This window comes from Myotis nattereri (assembly GCF_964212035.1).
Source record: "Myotis nattereri genome assembly, chromosome: 1".
NCBI lineage: Eukaryota > Metazoa > Chordata > Mammalia > Chiroptera > Vespertilionidae > Myotis > Myotis nattereri.
The window spans coordinates 180690398-180717337 of NC_138075.1; the positions used below are offsets into that span (position 1 = coordinate 180690398).

The 26940-nt window shown below is 41.1% G+C and overlaps 1 protein-coding gene across 6 annotated transcripts in view; it reads right to left on the reverse strand.

Annotated features, from left to right (window-relative positions):
- Positions 1-10451: 10451 nt before the first annotated feature.
- ANXA3 (annexin A3) overlaps positions 10452-26940 on the reverse strand; it is a 50397-nt gene continuing 33908 nt past the window's right edge. For 3 of the 6 annotated variants that reach the window (XM_081091545.1, XM_081091546.1, XM_081091547.1), the window contains 6 exons: positions 26907-26940; positions 26488-26581; positions 24521-24616; positions 20639-20697; positions 18550-18672; positions 10452-11008 (listed from right to left, as the gene is read on the reverse strand). The exon at positions 26907-26940 is cut by the window's right edge and continues 23 nt beyond it. In XM_081091545.1, the coding sequence (XP_080947671.1) occupies positions 10949-11008; positions 18550-18672; positions 20639-20697; positions 24521-24616; positions 26488-26581; positions 26907-26940 (466 nt within the window). In that variant the 3' untranslated portion in view covers positions 10452-10948. Of the gene's footprint in view, positions 11009-18549; positions 18673-19839; positions 19937-20638; positions 20698-24520; positions 24617-26487; positions 26582-26906 lie in introns of all 6 variants that reach the window. The other 3 variants (XR_013995998.1, XM_081091549.1, XM_081091548.1) reach the window with 3 other exon arrangements.

A 26940-nucleotide genomic window follows, 5' to 3' on the forward strand; every position in this document is an offset into this window, starting at 1 on the left:
CTGTGGAGCTCCCCCCGGGGGTTTCTCTGGGTGGATTATAAAATCTGGGAAACCCTGAGCCTCCCAAGAAGTTTCTGGCTGCACCTGGCCCAGCCAAACTACATCGCCAATACCCAGAAGAAAGAGTGAGGAGAACATCAAGAACGGACAATCTGTAGCCTGGTGGCCAGGAAAGGTTTCCATATTGAAATAATTAAAAGTAGACTAAACAGTGCAAAGACTTCTCTTTGTCTTGTTAACATTGCTGAAGTTAGCCAGGAAGTAAGGCAGAGGGCTGAGGAGCAGACAGGCAGTGAAGAGAGGAAGGAAGCTGCTTTTTTCTCCCAGCGCTAAATCTTCTCTCCAGAAACACGTCTGGATGAACTGCAGACATTCTCCAGTCACTGCTCTTGGAGTTAGCCTCCAGTGAGGAAAGGCTTAGAGGGTGTGGGCTGGTGCTCAGAAGACCTGAAATGACTGTTAGGGGCCCCAGGCTGCCTGGCCCTGCCTACAGCACATTCTGGTCCCTCCTGAGGGTCCTGAGGTCTGAGCGAGGCACAGAAAGAGGAGGAAAAGTAGAACCATTCTCAGCTGGGTGTCATTCTGTATCACCCACTTCCTTCGAGGGTACACAAGGTGAGGGCCATGGCCCCTAACCCACGACAGAGATATCCACTCGACTCTCATGTTCCCGGTCCGCTTACAGAAAGTAGGAAATAGAGTTAGCAACTATTCTGTGGGTTCCCTCACGAAGATTTAAACTGGCCCCCAGCACCTTAACAGACAGGATCCACAATTAAATTTCTGAAATCAGAGAGAGAAAACAGAGAAAGAGTGAGAGAGAGAAAAGAGCCAAACTTCCCACCGGATGCCACAGAAACAGGAAGACAAGTGAACATTAAATACGGACTCTTCCACGTGGTGCCCTGAGGAGGCCTCCTCACTGAGGACCAACCGCCCATTCAGACCACCCACTTATCACTGCAGATCCTCCAATGCAGTCAAATAGTACATAACGCAGGTAAGTCTCGGGAGCCTGTTCTCATCGCCGTGCCAATCTTTAATCTTCAAGGCCCCTCCCACTTAATTCATTTATTACCCAGCTCAGAGTTTCCATTCCCAGAGAATCCTTCCCTGGCAGAGCCAATCAGCAGTTTCTTTAAATATCTTATTCGTTCTCTCTGGAAATCAGGAACAGCCGTGTGAGAATCTTGTCTGCGGTCAAACAGCTGTGATGTGGGGCAGCCGGGTCTGCCTGATCCCCAAACCCACCCACTACCACCACCACCACCACCTTCATCTGAGCTCTAGGCACTTTTTAATAATCAAAGTTTCTTACACTTCATATAAACTGTTTCAAAATTAATAAACCCCTACTTGTTTAAAATTTAGAAAACATGGCTTAGAAAAAGTCACCATTGTTGTGTATGTTCTTCCAATCTTTCTGGCTTACTTTTCCCCACTGATTTGTCAAAATGCTTTTTTTTTTTCTATTTAGCAAAATATCGTGAGTATCTCTTATACATGTTTAATAGCATTGTAGAGCAGATCACATTTTATTACAGTAAATGATAAAGTTAGGACTTACCGAGGGCTTCCCATATGCTGGCCATTCTAAGTACTCACGTGCACTGACCCACTTGAGCTGTGTCATCCTAGGTGGTTGGCTTAACCATTACTCTCACTCAGATTTCAGAGAGAAGAAAACTTAGGCATAAAGACTTCAAATAATTTGTCCATAAACACACAGCTAGTGTGTTTGGAGCTGGAATTTGAACCTGAGCTAGTCTGGCCTCAGACTCTTAACCACCGTCCTATACAACTTTAACAGCCTTAACTGAGTCCCTAATAACCAGCAGCTTCTTCAAACAGCTTACTCGTTAACTCTGGAAGCACAGCAGCTTGAGAATTTTGTCTGAGGTCAAACAGCTTGGGAAGTAGGGTGGCCAGGCCTGCCTGCACCACAAATCTACCCACCATCACCACAACCACCATCATCATCACCACTCCCCCCACCTCGCTCCCTTTGCTAATTAGCCAGGTATGTCTTCATTTTCCCCTCTTCATTTTCTAGAATATCAACTCCTTGAAATTAGGAAATGTGTCGCTTTAGTCATCATTATAACGCAGGACAGAGCACAGAACCTGGGCCATGGTTACCAGGCAATAACTGTTTGAAGGGATACAGGATTCAAGGAGTTGTTTTGATCAGGAGCAACCAAGAAGATATTTTGCAGGAGAGATCAGTTAACCTCTGCTTACTTAGAATGTGCAGTGTGTGATCTGGGTTTTTCTTTGTGGACTTAAGTCTCCAACACAAAACAAAACAAATGGTTTAAGTTTTTCACATTGGCCGTCTCTAAACTCCACGTGAGGAAATTGGCTGAGCACCGACAGAGGCCGCCATGCTCTGGTTGCCTTTCAGTTCTCTAAAGGGAGGTGAGAATGTGGTTCATTGGCACCCACTTCCCACCTGGGGAATTTGTTCTCCCACCTCCTACCCAGTGTGGCCTGCTCCTTTGTGGAGGAGCTGATTTGATTTCAATGTCCTTTTACAAAGTTCTTTTTGCCTGATATTGTGTCACTTGTTACTTCAGCACATGCTCAGAGCTCTGCACGTCCTTGCCCTGGGCTGTTACTTACTGCCACATCCAGTCCCACAGAGCTTGTGCCGAAGAGGACTTCCGATGGCACGTTTTCCCTAGTGCACGGGAAATTTATGTTTTAAAATGCATACAGCTGAGCCCGGCCTGCGTGGCTCAGTGGTGGAGCGTTGACCTATGAACCAGGAGGTCATGGTTCAATTCCTAGTCAGAGCATGTTCCAGGTTGCGGGCTTGATTCCCACTGTGGGGCATGCAGGAGGCACCCGATCAATGATTCTCTCTCATCATTGATGTTTCTGTCTCTCCCTCTCCTTCTCACTCTGAAATCAATAAAAATGTGCTAAAACACACACACACACACAACGCATACAGGTGAATGGGCTGTTTTTGTGGCCTGGGTTGGGGGTTTGGGATTTCAATTCACAGTGTACTGCAGCCACCATTCATTGGGACTCCTGCCCACTTGATATCCTTTCTCCCACCTTGGACTATAAAATCCATGGGATCAGGCAAACTCTGGCCTCTGAGCAGGGCTGACCCTCTGGGAGATAAAACTGGCATGAAGCAGTGTTTGTAGAAACTGCAGGAAACATCCCACTAGTAAATTGCTTGAGCACAAAGCAACTCGTACTTGCTTTGATTTCGGAGTCCTACGGGAGATGTGCAGCGAGCGGATGGGGAAGACCAGAGCTTTTCAGTTTGCTGGTGGGGGGCGGAGGGGTGGGGGCCAGGGGGAAATAGGGTTGAAAAAAATCTGGGGTACTTTCCGTGGTTCATAAAACACAGGTTTCATAGGCAGGACATTGCCAAGAGGTCTGCTTTACCTTCTCTCCTAATTACAAACTAGAAGGATTCACTTTACAACATCCGAAAAACCCCCAAGGGAATTGAGGATAAGCAATTGTAACTCTTCCAAACTGAGCCAGAGAATTACAGCAGACATTTGTTGAGCACTTACAGGATGGGAGGCCCTTTGCTAAGAGCTTTGCCTAAACTGACTTATCAAAACCTCACCCAGTTTCAGAACCTGAGTAATAAATTCTATTGCCACCCCGGCCTTACAGATAAGGAGACAAAGGCACACAAAGATTGCATCGGTGGCTCACTCACCTGTGGTGGGCAGGAAGTAAACGGAGGGAGCCTGTCTTCAGACCCTGCTCACCTGACCACTCCAGTGCACACCTTTGATTCCCATTGCGAGAGGACACACTTTGTTTTTTACAACACTCATTTCAGTGAGTATTTTTTGAAGACTTCCAAGGCCAGTCTTAGAGTTACTATCACCATGTAGTGCATCATTTATTTATTCTGCAAATGCTTATGGAAAACTATCTCCCATTCGCTAGGCAAAACTATGCCGATGCAGTGACCAGTAATTACTTTTGATTGAGTTATATTCTTCATATACTTTGTTTAATTTAATCTTACAAGAACTCTTTGAGGTAAGAGCTGTTATTATTAGGTAAAGAACTGAGGTGCAAAGAAGTTAAGTAGATGTCAAATACTTACTACTATCAAACTGCTATCATAGATAGTGAAGTCAAGCTTTAGACCCAGTTTTATTGGCCCCAAAACCGATGCTTTAAAGACAAAGTGAAATTATAGAAATGAGAGGTTCTCAATATGACATGAAATGAGGGAAATGGAAGAAGGGGAGGATACACAGAAGAAAAGTCTGAATTTTGCTCTTTAAAAATGTCCTTCTCCCAGGTTTCAGCACAAAAAACAAATTGCCCTTCAATATGCCCTTATAAATAGGCTAGGCAATCTCCCACTCAATAGCTTCATTTGTCATTTCTGTGCTTCCCAATGACTAGACCAAACATCCCATCACTCTAGAGCGAGGTGTGCAAATCTCCTGCCTGTTGCAGTTCACCTCGCACAGAGTCCCGGACTCTTTCCAGCTTGCTAATTTCCTCCTCCTTCACAGTCTACAGGGACTAAACTTAGTGAGTAAAGAGATGACTTAAATGTACTCACTTAGGCGGGTGATCTATGGAAAAGTTTTCTGTATAGGTTTCATGTAAGTGTAGATGGTGAGAAACAAAAGGGTTAAGTGAAGTGGCCCATAATGTTCTATTAAGAAGGATTTTACTCCAACAATAAGGTGCCTAAAAGACATCCTATGGACAAAATAATGGAGATTTTTTCCAAATAGTTCATACTTGGCCCAGTTATTTGGAAGCAAGTCAAGTAAGTAGGTTTTAGCCTTTGGGACAGAGTCATGAGGTCCACTTTGAACTCGACCTGCCACCTTGTGGAAATTGGAGGCAATAAAAAATGTCCCTTGAATAATAAACGGCAATAATAATATGACCTAAACCAGTGACTTTTTTTTTTCATCTCATGACACACATAAACTAAATACTAAAATTCTGCCACACACCAAAAAACATTTTTTTTTTTTGCCAATCTGACAAAAACAATAGGTATAATTTTGATTCATTCACACTGGACAGCTATTGTGTTGGCTGTTTTCATTTTTTATTTGACAATCTAAAGGAAAAGAGGTCAGTGCCCCTGAATAAATAATCAGGTATTGCTTGTTTAAAAAATTCTTGTGACACATTGGTTGAAAATCGCTGATCTAAGCTAACATTTATTAAGGGCTTACTATATGGTATGCACTATTCTGAACACCTTTTGTCTTCAAATTTAATTAGCAAAATAACTAAGCTATAACTGTTCCAATTTTAAAGGTGAGGAATATGTGACTTAGCAAAGTAAAATAACTTCCCTAAAGTAAAATAACTTGGGGTGATGCTGCCCAGATTGGTTAAGGGCCATGCACTGGCACGGCCCTGTGCCCTTTATTGCCCCTCTCATTCTAGGATTTAAACATTTAAATAAGTATTGTAGTTCTGTGGAAGGATCACTGGCCACAATCCTTCATCTTGAGTTAGCTGTGTTCCCTCAGAATCATCAGAAATATACTGTTAGCAGCTACTAGCTGCTCCAAAGCATATGATGCAAGAAGAATGAGAATAAAGAGTTTGAAGGAAGAGAGCTTTCCTTGGAGCCTTTAATTATTATTACAATGATGCTTTCTATTTGGAGAATCATCTCATGTGACATTCACTTCCTTCATTCTCACCCTCCTCAGACTTACTCAGGCACAGATAGATACACACTGACCTGGATTCTAAATCTTGGCTTTCCTGCTCTGCAACCTTGGGCTAGTAAGCTAACCTTTCTGAGCCTCATTTTCCTCATCTGTAAAATAAGGGCAATACTGACACATATAACCATGTTTTGTTTCAAAGCACTTAATAGTACAACTCTCAGAATAAATGACATTTAATATTTACTACCGTCTCAGCACATGGTAAGTCCTCTATTCATACATACAACAAAAGTAATTATTCTTTTAAATGGGAACAATAATAGTTTCTACGTCATAAAGTTATTTTGATAATTAGAAAACAATTTAAGGGTGTTTATCATAGTGCATACCATCTGGTAAGCCCTTAATAAATGTTAGCCTAGATCATATTATTACTACAGTATATTATTTAAGAGTCACAATCAATTTGGTCTATATCAACTCTACAGTTCTACATCACATTTGAATAACATTCAATACTTTTCAAGGTACCTCTAATCATTTCCCCTGCTCCTTACAACAATCAGATAAGGTCTACTACCCTATGTTACAAATCATTATTCCTAAAATTTATTTTGTGTACCTCTATGAAAAGGAAACTGGGCTAGAAATTTAAAGATATGTAAGATATAGATTGACATTCACAATGGTTTAGTGTCTGTTCCTTTACATGACAAAATTATACAATGAATCTGAGAAAGCGAGAGACAATTGCTCCTGGCTCAGAACTTCTAAGACTCTTTTAATTTCCTAAGTAAAAAGGTCACTCGAATCACCTTTTGTTCTAATATTTGTTTTTTGCCAATGAGGTGACTCTGGGTGGGCTCCTGGATGTGGGCTGGTCATGGGAAAGACCGAGCCTTGATTAGAAGCTTGGAACTTTCAGCGCCATACTTCCCTGCTCTTGAGAAGAGAAAAGGGCTGACAATGAAGTTAATGATCGGCCATGCCTATGTGATGACGTTTCCATAAAAATCCCAATAGTACAGGGTTCAGAGAGATTGCGGGTTGGTGAGCACATGGAGGTGCTAAGAGGGTGGCACACCTGGACAGGACATAGAAGCTCTGTGTCTCTTCCCACATACCTTGCCTTTCGCATCTCTTCCATCTGATGTTCATCTGTATCCTTTACTATATCCTTTTAAAATAAACTGGTAAATACCAGTAAGTATTTTCCCGCATTCTGTGAGCTGCTCTAGTAAATTAATTGAACCTTAGGAGGGAGTTGTTACAACCTCTGATCTATAGCTAGTCGGTCGGTAACAACCTGGACTTGTGATTGGCATCTGGAGGTGGGAAGGCAGTCTTGCTGGACTGAACCCTTGACTTGTGGGATCTGATGCTGTCCACAGGTAAACAGTGTTCCACTGAGTCATTGCAGGACATCCAGCTGGTGTCAGAGCCCTTCTCCCCACACACATTGGAAACAGGTGATCAGAACCCATTAGAGAGAATGAAACAGGTTCTAGGAAGTTTTGTGTACTGACTGTAGATGAAGGCTACTTCTGTGGCTGTAGTGGGGTACCATAGCTTCAAAGAAGCACAAGGGGTATGGAGTCAGGTAAAACTATGCCTTCCATACTTCTTTCAGGGCAATTCCATGGCCTTCTAGAAATTATGCCTGTGATGTGTACACTCTGAAATGATATAGAACAGTCAAAATAAATAAAACACATGACGTGCAATGATATGAATATCACTTAGCAAACTAATAAGTGAAAAAGAGGTCCCTGAAATTACATACAAGGCTCACTTTATAAAGAAAAACAATTAAATGAAAAACTATATAAAAATAAAGCGAATGGGCAATGAATATGGAGTTTGGGAGGGTGGTTACATCGTGTGGAGAGATAGAAGGGGAAGATCACGTGGTTGGTAGTAGGTTATTGTCAAAGTCTTAGTGTTCATGTTGGAGGGTGGTTTCAAAAGTACTTATTACATTATAGAAATAAATAGGAGAATAAATAGGAAGGGAGGGAGGGAGGGAGGGAAGAAGGAAGGAAGGAAGGAAGGAAGGGAGGGAAGGAAGGAGAGAGGGAGAGGAGAAAAAAAATGTATGTGGGAGAACTCTAGTGGAGCAAATAACTTTTCCAGAGGAAAAGAGAACAGTTAATGTCAAAATCCATAGTGGGTAGATTCCTTCTCTATGACTTTGGAGAATGTGGCCAAGATTAAAATCTTGTAATGCCATTTCAGGAGTTTAGCCAAAGAGAACATACATGCATTAGAACTTGTTGCTTCTCTAGAAGTCCCAATGCTCTGGCCAGCTTTACAAAATATTTATCTCCATGGCTGCCCGTAGTGCAATAATGTTAGTTTCTTTTCCCAAGTATGGGAAGCTGAGACTCAGGTATATTTACAAATGTTTAAATAGCCACCCCAAATTCACTTATATAGCGCAAATATATAGAAGAAAAAGAACTTCATTCATTCAAGAAAGATTTACTATGTGCCAAGCACATTCTAAGCACTAGGAACAGAGCAGCGAATGCACAGGCAAAATTCCCTGCATTCAAATAGCTTTATGTTCTAGGGTTGAAAAGAACAGTGGCCACGGGGTGGGATACATTTTAAGGCCAAATAGTGAGTAAGAGCCTGGACACTGAAGTTGGGCTGCCTGGGCTTCAATCCTGGCTCTTCCAATGGTCAAGCTACCTGATTTCTCCCAGCCTCCATTCCTGTACCTGGGAGTTAGTGCCTACACTGTAAAGTTCCTTGAGGAGTGGGATTTAACATATACTACACTGTTTAACACAGTGGCCGATACATACTAAGCACTCAAGTATTGGCACTGATTTGCTTGGTGAGGCGCGCATTCACCAAATCACTCAAGCCGAAGTGATAGGATCAAACTTGACACCTGACGACCTTGATTACCTTGTTCTATCAATCTAATCTCCTAAATATTTCTTAAGTGTGTGTGTGTGTATTTTTTTTCCTTTTGTCTCCCTTGCCATTATCTTAGTTCAGACTGACATTTCTGGTATTGATTATAGAACTTGCCAAGTAGGCTCCCTGCCTCTAGCTTTCTTCTATTCATTCTTCCCCCTGGGTCAAAAATTTGAACACGTAATTTCCCTGATTGAAATCCTCCTGGAATGCCCCTCCCATCACTGCCCCCTGCTTATAAACTCTTTTTTGTTGTTAATCCTCACCTGAAGATATTTTTTTCCAGTGATTTTTAAAGAGAGTGGAAGGGAGGGAGGTAAGGAGGGAGAGGGAGAGAGAGAAATGTTTGATCGGTTGCTTCCTGCACGCCCGACTAGGCCCAGGAATTGAATCTGCAACTCAGGTCCATGCCATTCACTGGGCATCAAACCTGCAACCCTTCAGTCCCTGATGCACTAACCACTGAGCAATGGCAGCCAGGGCTGCTTATAAACTCTTTAGCATGGTATGTGAGTTTTCATAAACTGCCCCCTGCCTATCACCGGTCACCTCCCCTTATGCTCTAAGCCTCCATCACACTAACTTTTGCATAGAGTTGTGCACACATCATGCAAGTTCATAACTCTGTGACTTTGCAAGTGCTCTTACCTGTATGGGGATCCTCTTCTCATTTCTTTAGCTGGTGGAATTTGTAACCGTCAGAAGGCTGAATTCTTCATCCCACCTCTATACTGCTTCTTTCTCTTTTACAACGTCATTTCCCTGAATGCACAGTACATACTGTGTTGCATTTATCTGCTTACATGTCTCTTAGATTTTAAAGCACTTTGGCAATAGAAAATGAGTCTTATTCCCTTTGGTGTAACCAATACTTACTCAGCATACGGTGAGTACAGTGTTGAAAGAATGGCTGCAGTGCTGTTGTGATCATTTTGACGTTGCATGGTAATAAAAATGGTAACATGCTAACTGCACACTTACCATTTCCAGACACAGGGCCACGTGTTCACAGGCATTATCTTACTTAATCTATTTTTTAAAATTGATTTTAGAGAGACAGAGAAACATCAGTGTGAGAGAGAAATATCAATTGGTTGCCTCCTGAAAGTGCACAGACCAGGGATCAAACCCACAACCTGAGTATGTGTCCTGACTGGGAATCGAACCCACCACCTCTTGGTGTATTGGAACAATGCTCTAACCGAGCCATGCCAGCCAGGACTATCTTACTTAATCTTTAAGAAACTCTATGAAAGAGACAGGCGCTATAATTATCATCATTTTACAGATGAGGAAACTTTAGCTTAGCAGGGCTCAGTAGTTGCCAGGGTCACAGAGCTGGTACACAGTAGAGCAGGAAGTCAAAACCATGTGTGTAGGATTCTAAATCCCTACACTTTTCCCCTGTATGTAATTTGGGAATTCCAGAACAAGAGATAACTTCTCTATCTTCCAGAAGGCCTCAGGAGTGTTCACCAGAGGAATGCATTGACTAAAAGCTCTGAACCCACACTTCACTGTTCATATTCTCACACGTCTATCATTTCTATCTAGTTCAGGCTAATAACTCCAACTGGAATTTTTTACCTCAGATATTTCCTATCGGTCAAGATATTTCATGGTAGGTGTCTTTCAAAGATAACAAAGGGATTTTTAAAATGCATAGTTTGCAAACTTATTTTAGAGGAAGAGGAAAACTTGAAGACTTGATTCTGCTAAAGCAGTATTTAGCATAAAATAACCCCAATTCATGCTTGCCATTTAGACAGGAAGTGGTTAGATTAATGGTTCCACAGATGTTTTCTGATGGCTAAGTAACTTATTATGCATTGTCACTCATGAAGCTTGATCATGACTAGAAAGAGTAGGCAGGATCACATACATCTTCATTTTTATTCCTTTTCTTAAAGATGAATGTGATTAATACGGTAATAGATAGACTGAAGCAGCAAAAGCTTCTGTAACAAAAGCATGTTATAAAATATAATTAGTTGTTGGCACCAGGTACCAACAATGTCAGTAGACGCTAAAAACAGACAATTTAACAAAGGCAACAATTTTTATTACCCTGCTTTGCATTTGATATTTTAGAACTGTACAAAGATTCTCACTTCCTAAGCAGAAATATAATTTTAGATAGTACTAGGAGATTCTTCACATCATTTTAAATTTTCGTTAATAAACTGCTACATTAGGATGAGACGCTCTAAAATAATTGTGTCGTTGTTGTTATGGAACGATGGAAATGTGTTAGGAAAACAGGCTGCTGTTTATACTTGCTTGTACTCTTAAACACTTGAGAAACAAGGAAGCAGAGCTGCTGGGAAAGCCCGTCGTGGGAGCAGGCAACCTGTGCAGACGATGTTCGTGACTCAGTCATCTCCTCCACAGAGCTTTAAGAGTGTGGCTTCATAGTCTCCAGAAGTATCCGACTGCAGAGAACAGGATGGGGAGAAGGACAGGTACAGCATAAATAATGAGGAGACCTTAAAGGAGCCAAATCTCGTAGCACCAGGGGACTCCCTGGGGTGCAAGACTCATGGCCTGTACCATTTAGTAAAATGCACCTGTGATTCCATCATTCATTCGTACCTGAGTGTAGTTATTTTTCAGCCTAGCATCTTTTTCACAATAATGTTTAAATTCTTCCTGATGTAATTCAATTAAATTGCAATTTGGGTTTAATAAAATATATTTTCATCAATTATATAATATTACATAATATTAATTGTTAAGCAAAACTTTCAAAATCATAGTTTTAGTAATATATATTATTTACCAAACACTTTAACCCTTAGAAGAACTCAAACAGTAGGTTCATGAGTATCTCCATTTAACAAATCAGTAAGGTGAGAAAAAGAGAGGATAGAAACCTTGTGCCAAATCATATAATAAGCAACAGATGCAGGATTTGAACCCAGATCTCCTGGCTCCTTAACACCATACTATACGTAAGAACGTGAAATGAACTACATTCCCAAAGAGTATATTTCTGATTTCCTTTCCCCTAGACAAGCCAAAAAGATCTTGATTCAGAAAACATACTATGTGAGATTGAGGCTTAAGGTACTAAGATGCAATGTTTACTATGCAAAGGAGGTAAAGAAATGTTTGTATAGCATTGGACGTAAAACTTGGCTTTGAACCTAAATTGTCTAAAAACCTCATATTATTCTTATTTTATTCAAGGCAACTCAAATGATGAGCATTTCATATTATTTATGTTTCACATTGGAGTGAATGTTAAGTAGTAGTTAATGCAAAGGAAGCAATGAAGAAAGGCTATTTAGAAAAGAAGTTAAGCATTATTTTCATAAGACATGACAGGCATTAACATACATTCTTTTTTGTATACAGTTTTTAGTTCTTCCCTACTGGTTTTCTTAAGTCTTGCTCTGCCATAGGTAATAATTTCTCAAACTGCTGACAAGTCAAAAGTGCTCTAGTTTTGCATTAAAACATCTCCCTCTAATCACAAAGTTGTAAAAATTATTAGGGTTTCTATCAGTTAGTTGAGAAAATACTAGTGTATCCAAATAGCTTAGCAGACAGATATCTTCTGGTGTGGAGTGATTAACCAGGGAACTTACATGCATATATGGACACAGATAATAGAGTGGTGAAGGCCTGGAAGGGATGGGTGCCGGGTGGAGGGGGTCAATGAGAAAAACAAACAAACAAACAAACAAACAAACAAACAGAGGGGACATCTGTAATACTTCCAACAATAAATGGGGGGAAAAAGCAGAAAAGAAACTGAAAGTACAGATTTGAAAGAGTAATATGATCCCTGTACTATCAACTAAACATCTCTGATATATTTGAGAAGCATTGAAAAATATCTAATGCTCAACTGAATTCCATCTGCTTGCTTATATTTTTTATATTTCTTCCCTTTGCCCAACAATCAAGGATGCTACATGTTCCAGAGAGTGCTGCTATAAAACAGGGGAGCCTTGGTGTAGCTGAGATATTAAGTGAAACTATGCAGACTATCTAGCCCTAGTCCTGTCTGTGTAAGTATACAATGAAGTACTGAGATTTGGGATTAAAAAAACAAACAAACTTCTGATCCACTGTAGACACTAAACAAATAGTCATCCTCTTCTCCTATCTCTATTCCCTTATGTCTTCTATTCAATTTATATGGTGTTTTAGAAATTTTATCACAGAAAAGGTAGTGTAGTTTCAAAACCTTTGAACATAATTCATGCTTTCCTAATTAGGCCATATTAATTGTTCTTAAGAAACTAACTGCCCTAGCTGGTTTGGCTCAGTGGATTTGGCCTGCAGATTGAAGGGTCCCAGGTTCAATTCCAGTCAAGGGTACATGACCAGGTTGCAGGCTTGATCCCCAGTAGGGGGTGTGCAGGAGGCAGCCAATCAATGATTCTCTTTCATCATTAATGTTTTTGTCTCTCTGTCTCTCTCTCCCTCTCCCTTCCTTTATATATAAAAGAAACTAACTAAATGTTTTTATTGGCCTGTTTTTAACAGAGGTCCTCTCTTCTCCCAACTTTGATTCCATCTTTTACCCTTTACATTTAATCCGGCTTCCCAATGAATTCCTGTGGTGTTTTCTAAGTTACTCTTTTTTTCCATCCTGACCACAACCAACCTACTCTGGGCTCTCATCTCTTGTCACTAGTTTCTTTGGCTCTAAATTCATCAACCTGTTTCTCCAAGTTGTTAATTCTTTTGCTTTGTAAATCTAGTCCAGTCACACCATATGCACAGCAGGCAGCCCTGTAAGGAGGCCCTGCTTTTCCTCCTTCCTTTCTGGCAGCTCCACCTTTGTCTTTGAAGGCTTATCCTCTGCGATCCAGCCACTAATTGTTAGTCATGCTTAAATCTCCGTTCTCAGATTTCTTCTCTTCTCAATCTGTATTTTCCTAGAGGATTTTCATCCATGTCCAAGGGTTCAATAACATAATTCACCCTGAAAATATATCTTATACCACCAGCTTACTGACTTGACAACTCCATTTACAGCTCGAAGACATCTCAAACTCAACATGTGCAAAAACAAACCCCTGCACTTTCTCCTCCACTCCCAGAAAAAACAAACAAACAAAAAAAGCCGACACCTAAAACCTGACCTTTGCAGGGAATGGCACAATTATCTGCTTCCCAAGTTAGGAACCTGGGCATCATCCTTGACATCTCTCTTCCTTGCTCCTCACACCAAGTGTCTTAATTTTAACTCCTAAATATCACTGAAGTCTTTGCTCTTTCCTCTCTTGGCATTGCCAGTAGGTTTGCTTACTACTTTGCACCACCCGGTCATAGCTACTCTAATATGACCAGTCTAATAACTTATCACTCCACATCTCTTCTATCGTCTGTCCAATTCATCCTCCACATTCTCAGGGACCATTTCAAAGTGTACTTCTAATGATGACACTATGTGCTTAAAACGAACATTCTTCATTGGCTTCCCACTACTCTTAAGCTAAAGACAAAATCTTTAAACACTGTCAAAAAGGCCCTCTGTGACCTGGTCCCTCAGCCTCATTTTTCACTGTTTTTCCTCCAACACTAGGGCTTTTCACTTGTGACTCCTTTTGATAGAATGCTCTACTTTCTCCCAACACACACAACCTCTGCCTTTCAGATATGAATCAAACCTTCCTATAGGTCAAATCCTCCTATTATATGGTCTTATAGCACAATATTCCTTTCCTTTCCATTTAACATAGTTGTATAAACAAATTTTACATTTATTTGTAATTCCATAAGGACAGAAAACTTTTTCCCTTTGCCTATCATTGTAACCCTGCGCTTGGCACATAATTCTCATTCAGTAAATATTTTTAATTGAATAAATGAAATACAAATTCCATGATCTCAGAGCTCTCTTTCAACTGAATTCATCTTGCTATTTGGATTTTATTTTTCAATCCTCCCCATAGTAGACCTTCTAATAATTCAAGTGACTTTATTCCTTTTCCCCCTCCTACTTCTCACCATACATGTTTCTAGAGCAGCCGTGGGCAAACTACGGCCCGCGGGCCGGATCCGGCCCGTTTGAAATGAATAAAACTAAAAAAAGAAAAAGACCGTACCCTTTTATGTAATGATGTTTACTTTGAATTTATATTAGTTCACACAAACACTCCATCCATGCTTTTATTACGGCCCTCCGGTCCAGTTTAAGAACCCATTGTGGCCCTCGAGTCAAAAAGTTTGCCCACGCCTGTTCTAGAGCATTTACTTGTGAGACCCCACTGACCAGCATGCCACCTGACTCATAGGAGGCACTCAACACATGCTTATTAGCCTGAAAGATAGGTCAAACCCATTTCCCTATCTAATCTCAAACTTCTTTTACTCCCAATTCCTATATTACCCTGCTCTGTATAATCCAATATTTAAGTGTATGTTGTTTCATATTACTATCTTGTAATTATTTTATTTATGCCCACCTCACTTCACACAGATTATAAATTGAAAGGGACTACTATGTTTTCCCTTAAAGAGCCTGGACTTAGGTACTTAATCTGTTGATCAAAAAAATGCAATTCCATCCAAATATGCTCTTAATATCTTATTATTAATGAATAAGAGATACACATTTTTCACCTATGTCTTTCTCTCCTTCTCCCCACCAATCATCACCTGAGAAAGGTGTTAATAAGCAGAGACATGTCTAAATAACAGGCAGAAGGGAGAGGAAGACAGAACTAAAGGCCAGGCTGATATTGTGGGGTCCAGAATGAGTCATCCCAAAATGTGCCTCTGTGGGATGCAGATTATTTTAAATTAAAGGCAACAGAGACCCTGTGGGCTCAAGAGAAACTTCTGCCCTCTCCCCTTAACTACCGAGAAGAATTTGAATTGGGGGTTTTGCCTATAATAAGAGATTATCAGAGATAACCTTTCTGACCTATCTATAAGGCAGAGCAAACTACAAATTACTGAATTCTGTTCTTATAGCCCTGCAGTGACCCTCTGAAACCCCATGGCATCTCACTTCATATATGACCAGGAGGTAGTCAGATATAGCTCATTTTACCTTTCTATCCCTCAGCCTCTCCTGTATGTGAGGTTTCTGACTCTCTCATATATGTGGGGTTCCCATGCACATGTATGCAGTTAAATTTGGTTATTTTCTCTTATTAATCTGTCTCATGTAGATTTAATCATTAGACCAGGTGAAACTTTCTTCCTCCCCGACAATATACAAAATGAAACTCTAGCTCCTGAATGACAGAAATGAAATCAACTGAAAGGATCTTATTCATCAGTAGTGAAAATGTAATGATATCGCCTAATAATGTACTTTCAGGTGGTAGAAATGAAGACACCTTATATAATTTTAAATTACAAACTGAACTCTTCAGCAATGAATTTTTATTTTCTATCAAGATACCCATAGTTTAAATGTTTCCTAATACAATCAGCCTCAATTACCCAGACCACTGAGGGAGGGAGAGCTACTGCTTAATTTAATTTTTTGGTTTGCTGAGGGTGAACCGAGAGCCCTCTTTATGTTTCAATCATGTTACTGACAATCTTTATAAAAGTCATGCGTCTACTTTTCTGCCTTAGTAAGAACAATATGGTTAATGTTATTGAATTTTCCTCTGTTGATTGAAATGGCTGTAATGTGTCAGGATCGATTCAAATTGCATTGAGTGCGAGCAGTTGATGAAATCTGTGCTAAGCCCCAGGCACAGTCTGAGAGTTGCCTTTTTGAGTAAATTCCTGATTTCAACTTAAGCATGCATCTCTTTCTGCAAAGGTTTAGTAAAAAGCAAAAGCTCTGGCTGGAACAAAAAAATAGGGTTGGGGTGGGGGGGATTGTGATTTATGACTCCAGTTGACTGAATGATGTTCACTCATGCATCCACTGTAACACCATTTGTGGAGTCTGAGGCCAGAAAGCTCTCAGGATGGCTGCCCAAAGGCCCACACCAACAGGTGGTCAAGGGAAGCTTTGCTGGGGAGGGCCACTTCAAAGACTGGGCCATGGGCTTCAGCTATTCCTGGTGACATAGGAATGCGGACAGAATGGAGGAGTCCTTGGTGGGCAACTGGATGTCGTCTCCTGCATTGCATGGGACTCCAGCCTTGTAGATAGGCTTGAGGGAGGTTGGTCCCAGGATCAGAATCCACAGGGTTCATAAAACGATCCTATAGGTAGGCCCCAGATGTCTGGACAGCTCAGACTCCACACCTGACTCTGGACCACTGGTGCTCAGAGCAAACATGTCCTTCTCTCAGGCTAGGTTTGTCCTCTGGGTGCCACCTCTGAGCTCGGGTCTCAGTGACTCTACACTGATTGAGATCCATTTGTCTTCATGTCTGGGCTAATGATCGCCAAAGCTGATTTCTCCAGACAGCTGTTAGGTGGATGAGGCTGAGGCATAGAGAGACCTGCAGGACGTCTGTGAAGCCAGCCCTGGACTCCATCTTTGCACCTAGCCAGTGACTCTGGAGGCTGGGGCAATGTGATGGCTTGCCCTTCAACCTGGGCTTCCATTTTGTTCAGGAACCCATCGTGGACCACCCTTCTCTACCATTCATGGCCTGTGTGCCATCTTGGAGGCCAACGTAAAGAACAATCTTCAATGGGGGCTAGCCCCTTCATTCATCGTTTCCAAGTTGTCATATTCTTATTGGGACTGTGGCTTTATCATTAGTTCCATGTATGGAAGCCTCTTACACAATTTTTTCAGGTCTTCTTTATAATTTGTCATTTATTTGGGGTTTATCTACATATATAATATCAACTAAGATCTGAGGACAGTGAAAACTGGTTTCATTCTTTAAAACTGAAAGGAAGTTATGTAACATATTTAAGGATTCTCATCCAGACTGTAAGGAATTAATTCTTTTTTTTAAATCAAGAAACTATAAAAGAAAACATTGATGAATTCTACTTGGTGCCAAACAGTATGAAAAAAACACCTTCAGCCATGTCAATAGAAAAACAACAAACTGGGGGAAATAGTTATAATTCATAGACAAAAGGTGAATCTAAAATACATGAAAAGAGGTCTTAGAAATTGACACCCCCTCAAAAAATTAAAACCCAAATTTCAATAGAATAATGGGCAAGTAACATAAAAAATTACCAGGAGGAAAATGCAAATGGCATTTAAAACATGAAAACATGTTCGGCTTTCTTCATATTAAGAAAAAGATATACTAATACTACACTGAGATGCAATTTCTCACCTATCAGATTATACAAACACAAAGCTAGAAAACACCCTCTGTGCCAAAGCTGTGGAGAAACAAGGACTCATGTATTCTTCATGGAAGTACAGATGGAAGTCATCTGGTAATATTTACCAAAATTACAAATATATTCACATCTGTCTCAGCAATCCTACACACTTTTGAGAATTTATCTCAGGAAAAAACTGCTCGAATTTATCCCACAGATACACTTGTACCTTAGGAAACGGTATGCATATGGCAGCATTGTTTGCAATAGCAAGAAAGTGGAAACATCTGTTGATGTGGCGGATATAAACAGACAAATAATAGAAGGACGCACAGCTATTTAAAAAGTTTGATATACTTGAGAAAGCTTCTGATATCCTGCAATGAAAAGAACTCCAAGGTGCAGAACCATGCTATCTTTTGTGTGAAACAAAGAGGAAATTTAAAATATGTAGTTTTCTTTCCTGTCATTTTCATAAAGAAACACTAAAATAAATAAAAAACAGTGCAATATAAAAATAGGTAAACAATTTGCATATGCAATTCAAAAAAAGAAAAAAAATTAGTGGCCACTAAACTGAAAAAAAAAAAAAAAAGTGGGTGTCTATCATGTGGCTGAGATTCTAGAGCTGAAAACAGTCTCTATGTTTAAAGGCTGTTTTGCTCCCACTACACATTTACACACTGACAAAGAGAGAGAAATCTGAGTCACATATCTCCATGTTCTAAGGATTGTAAGGGAACGAGAATAGGGAGACAAAGGCAAAATGCGTTTTGCTGTTTTTAAGAAGAGACTTACTTTAATTGCTGAATAGAGGGAATAGCCACAACGCTTCTTAAACTCTGCTCGAATGTCCAAAAGGTCAATTTCTGACCTGGAAACCATTATTCGGTTGAGAGTGAACTCATCGGTTCCAGCACCCTGTTAAGAGATGTAGACATCCACAGCACAGATCAGCCACAGAACAACGTATAAATCTATATTTATAAGAAACAGATAACGGTGCACAAAATAGTCCACCGTGGTGACTCTCCTCCCTTCGTTGAACATAAAACCTCATTATTCATTTGTTTAAGAAATATTTATCGAGAGCTTACTTTGTGCCAGTACCATGCCTCATGCTGCAAACAGAGATGGGACACTTCCAATTTTGCAAAGGATACAGGTAGGAAAACAGGCCATATAATATAATGTGACATATAAGAAATATTGGGTACTATAGGCACACATATGAGGGGAGCCTAAAATAGATTAAGGATTAGAAAAGGTCTGTCTGAGAAAGTGGTATTTAAGCTGAGGCCTAAATAAGGACAGGAGAAGGGGTGGGGTTCACAGAAAGAGGGAAAACAAAACAAAACAAAACAAAACAAAACAAAACAAAACAAAAAAGCGTTCCAATGGAGAAAACAGCAGGTGTGAAGGTTTAGGGCAAGAAAGAACGTCACACTCAAGGACACACGAATAATGACGAGGAATAGCAAGAGATGTGTCTGGAAAGGCAGGACCTTATAAGCCACAAAATGAAGTTCCGACTTTATCCCAAGAGTGAAGAACTATTGCGGTCTTTTCAACAGGAGAGTTCTGAGATGGGAGCAGAGTTGCGCTTTCCGAAGATCTCTCTGGCAGCGGTATGAGGAATGGAGTGCGGGGCAGAGGGAGGATGAAGATAACAGAATGAGACTGGAAGCTTTGGCACTAACATAAAAAAGAGAAGTTGATAGCCTGGCCTGGAAAAATGGCGGTGCGATGGAGAAAATGGGTCGATTTAAGAGATGCTTGTAAAGGCAGATGACAAAACTGGATGTATCATTTGAACAGAATGAAGGAGAGGGAGACTCTTAAGATTCCCAAGCAGTTACATTGACACAATTCATTTATTCAACAAATGCATATTGAACGTGTCCTGTGTGCCAGGCATTGTTTCGTGCACTGTGCACATGACAGTGAACAACACAGACCGTACCTCTCTCCTCATGCAGTTAACATTCCAATGAATGGAAATGGTCGGTAGAGAAAATTAACAAAGTGTTTAATTAAATAGTAATGAGAACTATGAGACAGAGTGTGACTAAAAGGAAGACAACTGACCCGAGTAGTCAGGGAAGACCTTTCTCAGGAGGTGATGTTTGAGCAGAGACCTGACAGGTGAGAAGGAGCCAATCACAGGTAGACCTGGAGGAGGTACCTTTCAGGCAGAGAGGACAACAAATGCTCAGACTCTGACGTGGGAAGAGGCCTGGCATAGTCCGGGACAGGAGGGCCGAAGAGGCTGAGGCACAGAACAAGGATGGGAGGAGTGGTATGACTTCAGGAGCGGGGCCAGGGCAGGTCCTGCTGGGGATTTCCACTGAGATGGCTGAACGCAGGAAGGGGAGCGGCCCTGGGGTGGCGGGGAGGTGAAGTGAGGGACATGATGTGTTTACTTTGGACATAGAAGGTGCACGTGGACTCCCCTAGCAAATGTCCACTAAGGAAAATGGAGCACGCACGCATCTTCCCAGTGCCAGGCCCAGTGCCAGGGTCTGAATATATAAAAGAGAAAAGCAAACTCCTCTGCTCACGGAGCTCACCAACCAGCAGGGGCAACAGACAAGGCAGTTTGGTCTATTTTAAGTAAGGCGGCTTGAGAGGCCACTGGACCTAAGGGGTCAGGTTTGAGGTGTGCCGTTCGAAACAGGTTCTATTGCCTGTGAACCGGGGGAAGTAATTTAGTCAACACTTTACTGTACCAACTGCTATATTGATTAGGACACTCATGATCAATCCATGGCACGGATTAGCTACAACAGAGAGCTCATCAAAGTGAATGGAGGTGCATCAATAATGGCAATGTTTTTACATTTTCCATGAGGGAAGCTAAGAACATGTATGAAATTTCCAGACCAACCTTCAAAGCGCGATGCAGTCTTTCAGCTAAAAAGGCAGGTATGTTTCTTGCACAATGAACTGTAGAAAAAATAAAGTATGTTCATTGTTCATTGTCATTTAATTGAAATTGAGTTAATATACAGTAAAATGTTTTTAGAAATGATTCATACCCATTTTACTCCCTCCCCACTACTGGCCTTTTTTTAGAATGAAAGAATGAATACCTAACCTAGATTTCAAAGCCTTGTAGCATCATATTTGCACAGAACGTTAGCAGAAGTGATCTTTAGCCATGGGGAAAGTAAAATTAGCTGCCAAAGAAACTCCCACAGCACATGACTCATCTCCAGATCTCAGACACACCAACAACTTCGCTTCCACTGATAGCTCCCAGGGTGGGCCACTGCTCCATTTCTAACAGCTTTGACTACTGATGAATAACTTGGGCCTAGAGACTGCAGAGATGTTGCCCAAACAACTCGTTAGGTAAGAAGAGGCACTGGAGTTCATTTTTAAACCAGTTTTTCAAATGGAAAGATTTTCTCTTAAGTGGCTGTATCTAAATTTAGTTACTAAAAAATACTGCAATCTTTTAATTCTTTATTTTGAAATAACAGGTGAAGCAGATGTAAAACAAACAAACAAGCAAAAAAAGCAATTGGCAAAAACATGAGCAAATTAAGTATAGTTTAAATAAAGTGAAAATCATCAGGAATAGAAAAGTCTGTAGAGAGAAAATCTATTTATTGCAACACACGTACTTTTATAGCCTATGCGATCTGCAGATAGGAATCCGATGAAAGTGAATAAATTTCATAATGAATTTTAGAGGTCAGAACCAGGATAAGTAGCTTTCCCATAGTGCCTTCCTGGCTCTCTTAAGGAACCGGAAAGGCCTTCAGTTTGTGTAATTGACTTAAGGGAAATAGTGGGGCGGCAGGGGGCGGAGGGAGAGAGGATGTATTAGATACTCAAATGTGGAATCTGGGACAAATATGAAAACAGTGTTAGATGTGAAGTTGTCTGAGAATAAACCAATCATTTGGATCAGTTGTACCTATTTTTTTCTGAAATTCATATTAAGCAAGCCTTAATACTTCTATTAAAAGTTGTTATGCCCACTTTAACCTAATAAACTTTTCAATCATCTCCCTCTCCCTAAGCTAAACCCTTATAGAATACTTCCCCCTGCCCTCATAACCCTTTAGCCTGTCTTCTGCTTTATGCTTTTAACTATCAGGTTTGTTCTTTATGCCCTAAAATGTTGGGAAGTGGTGTTAGACATAGTGATAGAAAGTTTGCTTTAGCACCCAACATCGAAAGTAGGAAAACTCAGGGAAATCTCTGACATGCAGGGAGTCCACTGAAATGAATGAGAGTGACCAAGAGGCCACAGCTGCCCATTTCTCACCTTCTGTGATGTCTTGACCAAACTTCAGTCAGTCCTTTCTCCTCCCCCAGGCCCCTGAACTCTGGCTGCCCCCCACCCGAGCAAGCACTAAAACATGAAACATGCCCTCCTACCAGCTTGTCCCGAGAGTGAGGTGACAGAGCCAAACACATCTCCTGTCAAACCCCAACCATCATGCTCCCTGGCTTCTCCAACTCCCATGCCAAAGAGAAGGAAGCCCTTTCTGTTGGTTCTGAGACTCCTGCACATATCTGAGATGAAAGCCTTCTCCCTATTGGGAAAGTCTTTTTGAGTAGAGCCTCCCTTATCTAAGTCCAGATTTGACAACTAGAAATGTTCTATTATGCCTTTCTAAGGTGATACAGCTCAGGTGGGTTTTCATGTTAAACACTAAGTGTTGACACGCTGTATTAGACTCCTTATACATGAAATATTTAGAATAGGCAGATCTATCAACATCGAAAGTATGGGTTACTAGGGCTGAGGGGTGATTGCTAGTGGGTACAGGGTTTCTGTGGGAGCTGATGAAAATATCCTAAATTTAGATTGTGGCAATGGTTGCACAACTCTGTAAATATATTAAAAAGCACTAAAATGCATACTTTGAATGGGTGAATTTTATGGTGGGTTATAGCTCAGTAAAGATGAGAAAAACTGCAATGTATTCCAATGGTAAACAAATAGAAAATGAATGTGACATATCTTGAACTTTGAATTAGTCGAATTATAAGATCTTTCTTTTACTTGATAAAACAATATACATTATAGCCTAAATTTAGTGTATCATTCAATATGTATTTCCAAGAATGCTTCTTAGCTCAATGAGTAAGAATTCACACATTTCAATAAAGTTTTTCAAATATGAGAGCAGGTAGCAAAATTGATGTAAAGAGCAGCAATGTGAAATGGAAAAAAATAAACTGGCTACATCATTGCCTCCAAACTGATTATGGAGACAGCTCAATTCCATTTTGTTAATTGAAAAAGAAGCTTTTTCTATGTTGGCCTATCTTTTAGCAATTCAGAGTCAACAGTATTTTCTCTTTCTCCCTCCCTCCCTTCCTCCCTCCTTTTCCCTCCCTCCCTTTCTCCCTTCCTTCCTTCCTCCCTCCCTATCCCTCCCTCCCTCCCTCCCTCCCTCCCTCCCTCCCTCCCTTCCTTCCTTCCTTCCTTCCTTCCTTCTTTCCTTCCTTCCTCCCTTCCTTCTTCTTTTTTTTACCAGCATTTGGATAAAGAGCCCTGTTCTGGCACTGAAGAGAGGATTAGAAGTCGAGTGAAATGACATATGTGGAAGAAGCCTGAGAATGGTCTGAAACTTTGTGAGTAGTTGCTACCTGGTGTCTTTTCTGTAATTTACTTTAAAATAGTTCAGTACAGACCGCGTGATGTGTGTGTGTTTCAGCCTCTGTTTATACACTGAGTGGCTGGTTCTCCCCACAGATTGTGGAGCCTGACCGATGGGTGACCTCAGCTCGACCTGCATTCCCTGAGTGGCCTGGGAAGGAACTGAACTTCATGTGCCTCAGGTTTACCATCTCGACCACCCCTAACCCAGGGGATTGTTAGAAGGCTTAAATATGTTGATATTTGTAAAGAGTTTAGCGCAGCGCTGAGCACGTGGTAAGTGCCAGATGAGTATTTATTGAAAAATACAACGTGAGGAACCCTCAGTGGGAGCTCACCTCCAGACACAATAATTAACATCTGAAGATGAATCAGAGGCTCACGCCAGGGGAGGGCACCTTCAGACATCAGCTCTCCTGATCTCACCAGAGGAGCTATTCATTATCACGTGGATGACAGAAATGCTTTTTCATACGGGCACTCCTGCCCTGGAATTAATGGAGAAGAAGCCGCAGCAAGCCCATTCACCACACTAAGTTAGCGGTTTAGGATTCCCAACAATCCCGGGTGTGTGCAAGCATGTGACAGATTCCCTTGCCTGACTCTGACCAGATGGGTCCCCGAATCCTGTCTTTGAATCGTCTCTCATTCTCTGGCCGCACCTTCCTCGCCTTATGAGAGGCAGATCGCCTTATATGACAGCGTCTCCGTCTGCTTGTTTATCCACGGGTCTTTCTGACGCACTCCCTGCTAGCACAGCCGAGGGGAGGAGACCCATAGTTCCACCTGAGCTCAACTAGCCGCTGACATCGTCCAATGACCCAAAATGGGAAATCACCAAATTGGCTCACATCTCAGCTTTCAACAAAGCTCAATAGAAATGCCAATAGAAATGTCATATTTTTATCTCTCAAGGAGTGTACAATCCAAATGTGGTGACAAGCCAAATACAAAGTTAAAAGCAAAGTAAGATTAAAAAAATTACTTTTTTCATACATCCATTTACCCATATCTGTTGAGCATATTGTTAAATGGATGCTATGGGAGCCTAGAGATGGGTCAGTCAGGATTCTTACAAGGAGCTCACCCCGACATTGTTCACATCAAGTGCAAAGTAACTCAGTTTGGAAGCACTCAAGAGCTTACCGATGGCCAGCAGTAGGTCTTCAAAATGTCCAGATAGTTCTCCTTTTATGCTGTCCTCAATGTCCTTCTGGCTAATATTTCTGTATTCATCAAACGCTAAAAAGCAGTACCACAAAAACAGTGAAAGCATCACAGTCGACCACACATGAATATACTCCAGTTTTTTAACTGATACGCAGCAAATCAAGTTGTTAAGTGGTGAGCTCAAAACCCCTTCTTTAACTCATCAAAATTGGAACTTGGAAGTTTTTGTTTTTCGTGTCTTTAAAAAAAAAAAAACTACAATAAAACCTGAACTTCATAGGCCATTTTCTTCAATGATCTTCCTTTCTCTCTCTCCTCTCCCTTTCCCCAGGTTGTTAGCATTTAAAATAGCCTAAAAGGTTAAATAATATGTCTAGGAAGGCAGGCTGTGTTTAAATTATAGCAGCACCTGGGTCATTAATCAAATATGTGTTATCTGCCAACACAGTCTTCCATATGAAGATTTCTTATTGCTGAGCAGATCATTCCCTCAGGGGCATGGCCCACTTCTCATGTACCTGAAGGCATTCCAATTTCTTGATCAGTTTTTGGCCCAAAGCAAAACCTGTACATGCAAGTATACGGGCCTATTTTGCAAGTCAAGTAATTTTTTTCAAATAAATTTTGGGGAAAAAAAGAAAGAAAGAAATTTTGGAGAGACATCTAGGATTGCTTCTTTTTTGTTTTTAAAATGAAGATGTTGGCTCCTCCCTGGCCCAGGTCCTGGTCAGGTCACATGCAAGAGGCAACCAATTGATGTGTTTCTCTCACATCGATATTTCTCTGTCTTTCCCTCTTCTACTCTCTCTAAAAATCAATGGAAAAATATCCTCGAGTGAGGATTAAATAAATAAAATAAAGATGTTAATAAAGCAACTATGATATACAATTACCATTATTTTATAAATGAAATTCTAATGCCAAACTTAAGGAAGGGAAACTTCAGAATTAAAAAATCCTGGTACTATCTTCGTATTTTCTCATTTTCCCATGACTCAGCAGATGCCTGGTCATGCACTGTGACTGTCACTGTTATCTTGACCTGCACCTGGAGCCACAGTCAGGTGCTCACAGGACATGGGCTTCTGGGCTTCCAGGTGCTGTTGCTTCCAGAATGGCTCAGGGAGATGCATGAGTGAGAGGGTGGATGCGTGGCAGTTCCACATAATAGTTGGTCTGACAAAGAGGGCTCCCCAATTTACCTTCATTTCAGAGAGAGGTGAATGGTCATCCATGCTAACGCATTAACAGCACCTGGTTTTTCTGGAAAGTGCCTAACGAGGGAAGTGTTGGGGTGCACGCAATGCAGCCAGGGTCCTCCATCCACAGGAACACTCCTCTCTGCTCTCACCCCAGAGGGCGGCCCCTTTTCTCCTCCCACCAACCCTTCCCATCTGTTACCTGTCACTCACTAGGTATCTACTCAGCCTCTAGGGCAGTGGTTCCCAACCTTCCTAATGCCGCGACCCTTTAATACAGTTCCTCATGCTGTGGTGACCCCCAACCATAAAATTATTTTCGTTGCTACTTCATAACTGTAATTTTGCTACTGTTATGAATCGTAATGTAAATATCTGATATGCAGGATGTATTTTCATTGTTACAAATTGAACATAATTACAGTATAGTGATTAATCACAAAAACAATATGTAATTATATATGTGTTTTCTGATGGTCTTAGGCAACCCCTGTGAAAGGGTCGTTCGACTCCCAAAGGGGTCGCGACCCACAGGTTGGTGACCCACAGGTTGAGAACCGCTGCTCTACGGGAACAAGAATCATGTCAGTCCTGCCTTGACTTGTTGATTCCTGAACTGTTGATACATAAAAATGGAACCACCTTTGCAATTTTTAACTTCGGTTTCCAGAATTTTGTACATTAAATGCAAAAAACATTTGCAAAGCCACACAGAGCCAAAAAGATGATAATGAGAGTCCTTACTTCGTTTTAGCTGGGGAAAGCTCCTTAGACACAGGATCTCTGTGAACTTATCTTCGTCGGTGCCCCACTTCTTCTCACCAGCATTATAGAGAATCTGTGGGACGAGGCGGGGAGACTTAAATGTTCTTATGGACACAGTCCTCTTGTCTCTTTTTGAAGGGTTAAGAGGAGAGGAGGTGTCTTTTGTTTTAGAGTCAACGAGATAATTATTCAAATTTCTCACATTTAGCAGAGTAGAAATCTGAGAGGTGGGGTGGCAGGGGCTAGGGGAATAATAACCCTACTGGGGAAGGCTGGTCCCCAGCTTTCTCCGACAGGACAGGAGACCGCAGCCCCAGTTGTGCCACAGAAATGAAAAGGTGGACAAGGGGTGAGGGGGTAGTAGTTAAAGGAGATGTTTTCTTTGCTCTGTTACTGACCTGGGCATCCTTTTTGGCCAGTTGCTCATCCACT